General features: G+C 44.3%; 1 protein-coding gene across 1 annotated transcript in view; it reads right to left on the reverse strand.

Annotated features, from left to right (window-relative positions):
• The window catches only part of MYBBP1A (MYB binding protein 1a), a 49675-nt gene extending 40079 nt beyond the window's left edge, over nt 1-9596 (reverse strand). The window contains exons 1-12 of the mRNA XM_052688463.1: nt 9396-9596; nt 9215-9310; nt 7903-7986; nt 7455-7529; nt 7226-7333; nt 6573-6763; nt 6085-6252; nt 5125-5242; nt 2532-2821; nt 2112-2219; nt 1395-1520; nt 632-838 (exon numbers count right to left, since the gene is read on the reverse strand). Of these exons, the coding sequence (XP_052544423.1) occupies nt 632-838; nt 1395-1520; nt 2112-2219; nt 2532-2821; nt 5125-5242; nt 6085-6252; nt 6573-6763; nt 7226-7333; nt 7455-7529; nt 7903-7986; nt 9215-9310; nt 9396-9566 (1742 nt within the window). The 5' untranslated portion in view covers nt 9567-9596. The remainder of the gene's footprint in view (nt 1-631; nt 839-1394; nt 1521-2111; nt 2220-2531; nt 2822-5124; nt 5243-6084; nt 6253-6572; nt 6764-7225; nt 7334-7454; nt 7530-7902; nt 7987-9214; nt 9311-9395) is intronic.
• Nucleotides 9597-9874: the final 278 nt, after the last annotated feature.

Below are 9874 nucleotides of genomic sequence, written 5' to 3' on the forward strand. Positions count from 1 at the left end.
TGAGTCTTTCATGATAACAACAGCAAACCCCCTCTTATGATCAGACTAAAATCATGACAAAATCTACAGAACCATTTTCTGTACTCAACTTCTAATTTACTGATATTGGACATACATCCAATACATAATCTTAACAATAGCATCTCAACCTCTGTGCAGCTTATAAAACCTCTGCACTTGGACACAAGCTACATTCCTAATGCTATAGCCAAGACAAAGACCCTTATCATGCCCAGAAAAGAGCATCAGGAAAGAGTCAGTGGGAAGTCTGAACGGGCATCCTAGGGAGAAAAGCTTAGCAGAGTTGCTAACTTGTTTAGGAGAGGGACTGTGAGTGAAAATAAAAAAGGACAGAACCACTTAACACACTGTTAACACAAACAGAATAAAACAGAATTGGGTGATGAGAAACAGGAAGGCATCTGAAACCCAAGTACCAGGTACAGGATACTGAAGGGAAGAAACACAACTGCTTCTGCCTGTGAAAAGGTTCTGTTGCAGCAGTCAGAACAAAAGGAGGAGGACAAGAGAATACAGTCAAAATCTTGTATTAGCCCAGAGACTAAAGCCCAGAGCCCTTTTTAGCTTTCTCATCCCATGAACCCAGCACACAGCCTCCCAAACTTCTCACCTCTCCCAGGCATCTCTCTGTTCCTTGGTAAAAGGCTTCACAGCTTTGACATACTTCTCACTGGAGAGCAGCTCACTGGCATACTCAACAAGATGAAAGATCCACAGCTTCCCATCTGCAGTCACACCATGGATGTGCTTCTCCCTCAAGGCTGCTGCCTCAGTTGTATCCCCCAAAACAGTCAAGGTATTTAAAGTCTGAAGCAACCTGAAAAGAAGAACAGCCAACACATTATCATCAGATGAACAAGATGACCTTCTCCAAATTTGCCAAAATACTGTCCCCAGACAGAGCACTCAACACAGAGCTCTGGTCACTCATTTTAACCCAGATTCACAAGCCTAACTTTCAAGCCATGCATGTATCCAGGCACAGTAATGTGCACCTCATTGCCTTGGTGCCCCCAAAGGTGCTCTACACTGACTACTATCTTTGTTCCCAGCTGTTTCCCATTCTTTGTCCCATTGTGTTCTCTACTTTCCCTCTACTGAGGTTAGAGCATCAGCCTGGACAATCACCTGACAGTGTCTGTTATTCCATGCCTGTTTTATTGCTCAAACTCCATCTCCCTTAGCACACGAATCTATCAGTGGCTCACACACAGCCCAGACAAAAAGCCAACAGCAACCTGTGTGACCCCATCACCCCTCTCTTTAGTCCTTTTACCTCTAGTTTGCAACAGAGACAACAGAAACCACATGTGTTTTATCTCCAGGAAAGACGAAAAAATACCAAACATAGGGCATGCCAGGAAAACTCTTACCCAAAGAAATAGTTTGCTGCCAGTGAGTGAGCTTGTTCATCTAGGGGTTCTGATATAAGGGCATTTGTCTCAGGTATTTGGGAAGTTTTTTTCTTAGTCTCAAAGAAAGCATGGAAGAAGCAAAACCTAGAATACACAAAATGAGAAAAAAAAATAATAAGTCAGTTAGGTCACAGTAGAGCAAAACCAGTCTATTTGCACAAAACCAACAGAACACAGCACATACAATATTTTTGTAAGGATGTTTAAATACTGAGAAATACCATTCTCTACATTAAAACCCTTTTCTCCATGTACACAGGGTAAAGAAGAGAAAAAGGATGCTCATGATTTCACACAAGTGAAGTGTCAACATTTGAAGCCACACAATACTCAGACTGTCACATTTGGGTTATATCCTCCAAGACTCAAACTGAAAAATAAAATCACTATAATCTGACACAAGGATTAGAAGTGACATCTTCAAACAGTCTAAAGAAGGAACCCAACATTTATAAAAAACAAATGTGACTGAGTTGATTACAAGGGCCTGAACTACTTACGACAAGAGCTTGTCCAAGTCTGCAGAATGCATTTTGAAAACAGAACCTAATCTTCCAAATAACTAATTATGGAATATCTGTGTATCTGCCATGAGAACAGCTTACCTAGAGCACTGCTGTAGAGACAATAATTATTCCAAGCACATGTGGCATTCAGTCTTAGAACCATTCTCACCTGGAAATGTCCATCACAAGGCTCTCTTCTTTCTTCACAGGACTCTCAACAATGCTCATCAGTCGGTGGATGATCCATTTCCTTAATCGAGCAATCTTGTGCTGTGCTCTTTCAATAGGGAAGTGAACACAATCAGTAGCATGAACACCACACACAAATAAACACAAAGCACACGACCCAACGCAGCAAGAGGTGACTTTCACATAGAAGGTTTACATTAAGAATGGCAAAGTAAGTTATGTGGTAAGAAGCAACAGGTACATAAGAAGAGATACAATCTTCCCAAGCTTGCTTTTTACTACACAACAATCAATTTGCCCCACCAAGGGATTACAGTTCACCAGCACTGCTTTAAGAACTGCATTAGCAGCTCCCTTAACCACAAAGCAGAATGAAAAGACGCATCACAGACGCACTCACATGTTTTTATTTTCCTGGTTCTGCTTTTGCCGGTTAGTTGAGAAGTCTAAACAACAGTCCAAGTCTGGCTTGAGGAACATGTCCTTGAGCCACTCAACGTATTTCTGCAATGCCACTGGCTGCAGGTGTCTAACTACCCTCCAAACGCTGGGTACCACTGGGTAGCCTTGATTGGTGAGAGTAGAGAAGCTGATCATCACTGCTAGCTGCCTCTCCGGATCATCACAGCTGGTCAGGAATTTATCTACGTATGCTTCCATCTCTGGAGCAAACTTAAATCGGTCTGGAAGCTGAAAAACAGTCAAACAAGCAGGTTGGGAGCCACACACTGAGCCTGCATGTCACTAGGAGAACAAATCACTACTGATTTGACTGCAATAAGTGAATTAAAGCCACATGCCTGAACACTTTCATAAGGGATACAGCAGGTCATTGATTTCACTTCACATAAAAGGAATCACTGCAAGCAACCAAAGAATCCTGGCATGTACCTCAACCCTTCAATTTGGACTTTCCTAACCAGTCAAGCTTCAGCAGGCCAGACCACACATGGATCTCTGCAGCTAAGCTCTTAGGTTGCTCAGTTCTATTTTATGGGGATAGGTTCAGGATGTTTCTCCCACCATTTGCTTCACACTTTCCCTCAATTCAGAAGTTCTCCCACATCATCATTTCTGGTCTCATCCAGCAGCCTGCTGGTCTACAGCACATGGGACAAATCCCACCTTCTCTCCCTGACGTCTCAAAAGTGTTGAGGCACTCTGAAAGAAGGGGGAGTTACCAGCATAACCTAAAAAAATAACACCAGCATGTCCTGAAGTGCAGCTGGTTTGTGCTAAAGCCTATTAATGCTGTACTGGTCTGCAAGGCATTCGGCTGGCAGACTGTCCAGCAGCATGCAGACCATCAGGACACATCCCATCTCACCACACATCCCATTCTGTCGTGACTTTTCACTGCCCACAGCGTTTATTGCCTTCACATTTGGTCTGGAAAAAAAACAGAAGTATAACTGGCCCAACCCTGAAGAGAAGCTGTGGCTTCATTACAAAAAATGCAACGTAACTTCTGTAAAAGAACAAAACAACGTGTCTGGTAATGTATCATAATCAATACAGAAACCTGCCAGGAACGGGAAAGGTAATGAAAGTTTAGGGAATGCTGCTTTTAAAATAAGAGCTCTACAGATTTCTAATTAACCACAAATCCATCCACCCATAACATAAATATTCCAACAAGCCATCTCACACAAAGCACAGTTTAGCAAGGTCCTGCTTTTCCTGGATTCAAAACCTCCTTATTTGTCTATCAGTATGAAAGCTGGGAGAAAAAAATAACAAGTGATTGGCTGCAAACAGGCTAATAGCTCACAGTGGGAATTTCATCATTTCTCAACAAAAATTTAATACATTTGCTCCCTTGGCTAAAACAAAAAAACAACAAAAAGCAGATTAGGTAAGCTAACTTCAATCACTACCACTCAAGCTTTGCCTAGTTTCATCTCCAAGAGCAACACGAATTCAATAAAAACTTACATTTGCTTACCAAAATAAACAACCTGCATAAAGGAAGGAAACAAAACAAAGAAAATAAAACTGAGATATTTTCTACTTCCTCATCAACAAAACCAGGCTTTTCTCTTTGCATACAGTTAGGCAGAGGTTGTCTTCAGCGAATTTGTGTATTTCAGACAGGAATTACATTAACAGATCTTTCGATGCACATGGAAGAACATAAAAAAAGCCAAACACAAGAAAACAACTCAGTCAGTGCAAAAACCCTGGAGAAAACTGGTCCATATATGGAGGCACCATGGTAATCATTACTTTCACAGCAAAGACACATCTATCACAGTTCTGGAACCAGAACAGAAAGACTGTCAAATCCAATCTCTCCCAAGAAAGGGCAATGATTTTTGGGTCCACTGAGAATGTTTAGGACTGTGTTAGCATGACAGCCAAGTTAAAGACCATTATTATCAGTACTCTCCTTTCATTCTTCCTCCCTTTGTAGTAGAGATCTGTTGTTTGCTTGATTCCTAAGTAGGAAGGAGGAAGAGGAGTTCCAAAATCCAATGTCCATATAAAATCTGTGCTAAAGATGTGCTTAATGAAACAAGCACCAAAATACACAAAGAGTAAGTTGTCCTTTTTTGTCTTTGCTCTCAAATGTTCATGGAACACCCAGCAAACTGAGAGACAAAAAGGAGCATCTAAATATGCAAAATCCAAAGGACTGCCAAAGGATGACATATGACATTGTCAATATGCTGAGGGCTGCCCTTCCTCTGCTTCCCTCATGGTTAGAGCTTTCTTGACAACATCTATGAAAGCAGTGAATGATTCCAAACTCCTTAACATAAGTATGAATAGCAATACAGAAATAGGCACTAACAGCTAACAATCACAGACTCACTCATCCCACTGCAATCACCATCATGCAATAACCCTATCAGTAAGAGTCCAAGGTCTGAATCACATATATATGTATTTTTTAAATACAAGAAGATTAGAAAAGAGGACAAACATAGGGGGCAAGTTGTGCTCAGAACAGTGCCTTTATCCCTGAACATGAGTACCTCCAGAAGACCTACCTGAGTTGTTACAACGTGTTCTCCATAGTGCTGCATCACCCTTCCTTTGAGAACCATCTGCAGCTGATCCAGAGACAAGAATGGGAGAGCACTGCCCAGCAGCCGGTAGCACATGTAACTGAGCAGAAACAAAGAAGATTCTCTCAAATAGAGACAAAGTCACAAAGCCACATAGGAAGATGAGACGGGGGTTGAAACCAGATGATCTTCGAGGCCCTTTTTGACCCAGGCCATTCTAGGATTGTATGACAGAATAAGTGATGGGGACAGGCTGCACGGACCACGCACAAAGACTGAAGTCAAAAATCCTAGTGTTGAAAATATTCCTACTGCCTAGCACAGCTTTCAGATTTCTCCCCATACCACATCCTCTGCCACCTAGAAAAAGATGAGTCCTCACCAGCAGCCCCTTCCTCAACCCACTAGCTGGTTCTCTTCTCCCCATGTATTCATTTCCACAGGGCTAACAAAAATTTATGTGTTTTTGCAACTTGCTGTCAAATTTTACCAATCTTTTTTTTGTCCAATGGGCTCAAGAACTGTTAGATAGATCCTCAATAGATATATTGAGGATTTTGCTCTATTTTTGTACAATATGAGTTGCAGGAGACAATCTAAGAATCCTGCAAAGATCTAATATTAGACTTGGAAAAGAAACTGAAACAACTACTGCTAGGACTTCAATCCCAGTCACAACCTACTAAAATACAGACTGTGTCAGAACCCAAACCAAAGGAAACCAATAATATTCAGGCATTTTAATGCATCCCATTCTAGCAGAAATCACACTGATAATTTGTGGATTCTTGTAAGGTTTTTCATGAATATCTAAATAACAAGATGTTTCACATTGTTCATCAGAAAACATCTGCTCCATCCTACCACAGGGCAACAGAAAGACTGAGGCAAGAAACAGAAGGATATTAAGGAAAGCAATAAATACTGCACATTAAAACAAACCTCACAGGTCCTGATTTCTCCTTGAATAGCCCATTCTCCACAGCTTCACTCCAAAACAGTTCAAAGGCACCTTCCTTCAACGACACTTGTAGCAAATCAAGCCCAACACTGGGCAATTTCTTGTCCTTCTTCTCTGACTTGGCAGCACTTTCCAGAAGCTCTACAAGCCTAAAAGAAGCAAAAGCAAGGTGTGAAAGATCAAGCCTGCAAGGGAATTGCTGAAGGCCAAATTCATCCTGCTGAACAAGGCAGAATATTTCCTAATCACCAGAGGCAAAACACCTCAGGAGAAATGTCAGAACTATAATTTAATAGTTCAGAATAATAAATGCACAGCTGTCAGCATTTAACCCCCAACATACATAGAAAGTTAAAAAGCATTCCTAGTAGTAAATACAGGCAGGTTTCAGAGGGAAAGTCATACTTCTCTCACAGATAGCCAAGAGACCAAGAACGCTGCATTTAATGGTGGTCATTTAACAACTTACCTGGGGATATTTTCTTCATTTACAATAGTAGGTGAGCCAAACAGCTTCTTTAGCTTTTTAGGTTTTAGAACACCAGGGAATTTCTGCATGCCCACTAGTAAAAGGTGCAGGTTCTCTGGAGATTTGAAGGCTGACGTCAGATCAGCTTGCAAGATGCCAAACAGCACCTCCTCAAACACAGTTTCAGGAACCTGGACAGAAATTAAGGTTTGACAGTATGTGAGAAACATCTGAGGGCATTTTACTAACCTGCTGTGTCGTATATTAAAACACCTGCATTGTACAGTGTTTTACAAAAAGCCTGTGGTGTTTCAAAAACTTTACAACTAATCTTTATGGTGATGCAACCAAAATTAATACAGTTTTTGTCCAGTATTGCCATACAGTCCCCCAGGTGCTGAACCACACGGAACGGGACAATATGTTGTTAGTAAGCATGGGTTTGTCCATGATGGAGTCAGACCAAAGTAAACCAGAGCATCCTTCCCAGAACAAAAGCATCTGCTCACAGACAATTTAGAACATTGCTCCCACAGTTTAAATTTACTCTTCCATAACCCTCCCTCAACTTTTAGCTAAGAACAAACAAATGAAAAAGCAGTTCCCAAAGCAAAGCCTTCCCTCCTCCCATCCACCGCAGGCCGTGGCCATACCTCTGACAAAATGTCAACAAGGGTTTTGCGAGGGAGATCTCGGAGGTGTGTTTGGTGATGTGCCAGCTGCTGCAGAAGCTGGATGCTCTCCAGCAGAGCCTTCTGGTCCTAGAAAAGAAAGACAACTCAAAAAGCAAAGGCTCGCAGCCTTTCCCTCTACATGCTCTCTATTTCAGGCAGCCCTAGAACCACTGCTGACAAACAACAAAAATAACCATGGTAATGTTACCTTGACAAGCCGGCCAGATTGGAACAGAGACATAACTCCAAAAAAGTTTCCAAAAGCAGCATTTCTTACAAGTTTCTGAAAAGGAAAAAATAGCGGAATAAAAACCCAACCCCCTGAGAAGTTACATCTCATATTCAGCTACGCTTCTGATCTGTGGAACAAGGTGGCTGGAAGATTTAGCCTAGAACATCCTGCCAGATGAAGATAAGAAACCCAAAACCAACCTCCAGCACCATGTTTAATAGTGCCTGTCATTGATTATCTCTCTGTCACATGGCCAAATCTCAGTTAAAACAGTGGCAGACAACAATGCCATCTATTTTCAGCTTTCAGAAAAACTTCCCTTTTTTTCACTGCATGAACCCCAAAGCCACACTGTCCAGATTTCAGACTCCCGAAGAGCAGAGAACAACCAGCTGCTGGCCAGTGCTGCTACAAAAAAACTCACCTTTTTCACTTTTTCAAGATTATGCTTTTCTTTTATCTGTTCCAGGACACTGCACAGTGGGATTTCCTCAAAAGCCTGCAAAACCTAAGGAGATGGATGAGACAGCCCAGTTGGCAACTCTTGCATTCTATGAAGATTTACCAAGTTCAGCCAAAACGGGGCTGAGCATCAGATGTGCTACTTCATTAGAGTAGAATAGAGAAGAACTAGAATTAGAACCAGTGCAGACAGAATCACAGAATGGCCAGGGTTGGAAGGGACCTCAAGGCTCATGAATCTCCAACCTCTCTGCCACATGCAGGGCCACCAACCTCCCCGTTTCATTCCAGCCCAGGCTGCGCAGGGCCCCATCCAACCTGGCCTTGAACACCTCCAGGGATGGACGGGGCATCCACAGCATCTCTTGCAGCTGTTCCAGCACCTCACCACTCTCTGGGTAAAGAACTTCTCCCTGACATCCAGCCTAAATCTTCCCTCCCTCAACTTAAAGCCATTTCCCTTTGTCCTGCTACCTACCCTTTCAAAGAGTTGATTCCCCTCCTGTTTGTAAGCTCCCAACCTAGCATAACTAATAATAAAAGCATTTTGCTGCAATCATATGACCCTGTAACAGAAGCAACAAAACCTTTCAGCAAGACCTTGACCTAAGTGGGAAGAAAACAGGCCCTGCTGTATCACCAGCTTGTTAGGTGAGATTGGGTCACATCCCACTGGGGACCGTCACTGCAGGAACTCACTGACTTATAATTATAGACTCAACGTCTACAATATTACAGACTTAAACAGCACAGAGAAAAGACCACTGAAATCCCCAAGTCCAACCCCAACCCACCCCACCATGCCCACTGACCACGTCCTTCAGTGCAACATCCCCATAGCTCTGGAACACCTCCAGAACAGTGACCACCAGCCTGTGCAGCTGTGCCAATGCATCACAGCTCTTTCTGATAAGAAATTTCTTCTAATGTCCAACCTGAACCTCCCCCGGCGTGCTATTGCCATCACCTTTCATCCCATCGCTGTCACCTGGGAGCAGACAGATCCTCACCATGCTCCAACCTCCTTTCATAGGAGGCTCTTCTCTCATAGATAAGTGCTAATGTCCCACCCTCAGTGCTATGTAGGATGGTCGAATGCCCACCTACTCCTTCCCTATTTTTCACCATCAGCCTCATCACTGAAGTCTCTGCCTCACTTATTAGGCCACAGCAAGCAACTTTTAAGCACAACGTGTGTGATACCAGAGGAAAACGTCCTTGCATCTTCTAAGTCAAGAAATAAAAGTATCCTGTTGTGTCTCCAACGCACTAACCTGCGCCAGGGCCAAGCTGAATCCCGGCCTCGCAGCCTCACGCGTGGCTCCCAGCCCCTCCACCAGGCGCTTCAAGGCGTACTTCAGTTCTTCATCCTGAAACAGAGCCAGGCGGTGACAGCCGCCCCGCACGGACCCGAGCGGCTCGGAGCCCCGCCGCTCCCCAGCCGCATTTCCTCACCTCCCCGCCGTCCCTCAGGTGCCGCAGCAGATTTTCGGTAGCCTCCAGCCGCACGTCCTGCTCGGGTTTGGCGATATCCCAGAACAGATCGAGAAAAGCGCGGCCCTTCCGCAGCACCCCTCTGGGATCGGCCGGCACCGCCCCGCCGCGCCGCGCTCCCGGCTCCGCCATGCCGCTCCTCCGCACGTGGGGCCGCCGCAGCGCCGCCCGCTCCGCCTCTTCCGGGGCAGCGGGGACGGAGCGGTCGCGGGGCCGCCGGTTTTGCCCGAGCGACGGGATCCGCTACTCGCGGACCTCCCCTTATCGAGGGATGCCGCCGTGCCCTCGTGGGTCAGATTTGGCCCCGAGGCGCCCGCCGGTGGAGATGGAGGACCCGAAGCACTCAGAGCCTCCGCAAACGTACAAACAAACAGCGCAACTCCTTTATTTCTAATCACCCGCGCGATTTTCACTTCGTACCGAAAGCTCCCGACACGCGA

Source organism: Tympanuchus pallidicinctus, unplaced genomic scaffold, assembly GCF_026119805.1.
Source record: "Tympanuchus pallidicinctus isolate F22 unplaced genomic scaffold, pur_lepc_1.0 scaffold24, whole genome shotgun sequence".
Taxonomy (NCBI): domain Eukaryota; kingdom Metazoa; phylum Chordata; class Aves; order Galliformes; family Phasianidae; genus Tympanuchus; species Tympanuchus pallidicinctus.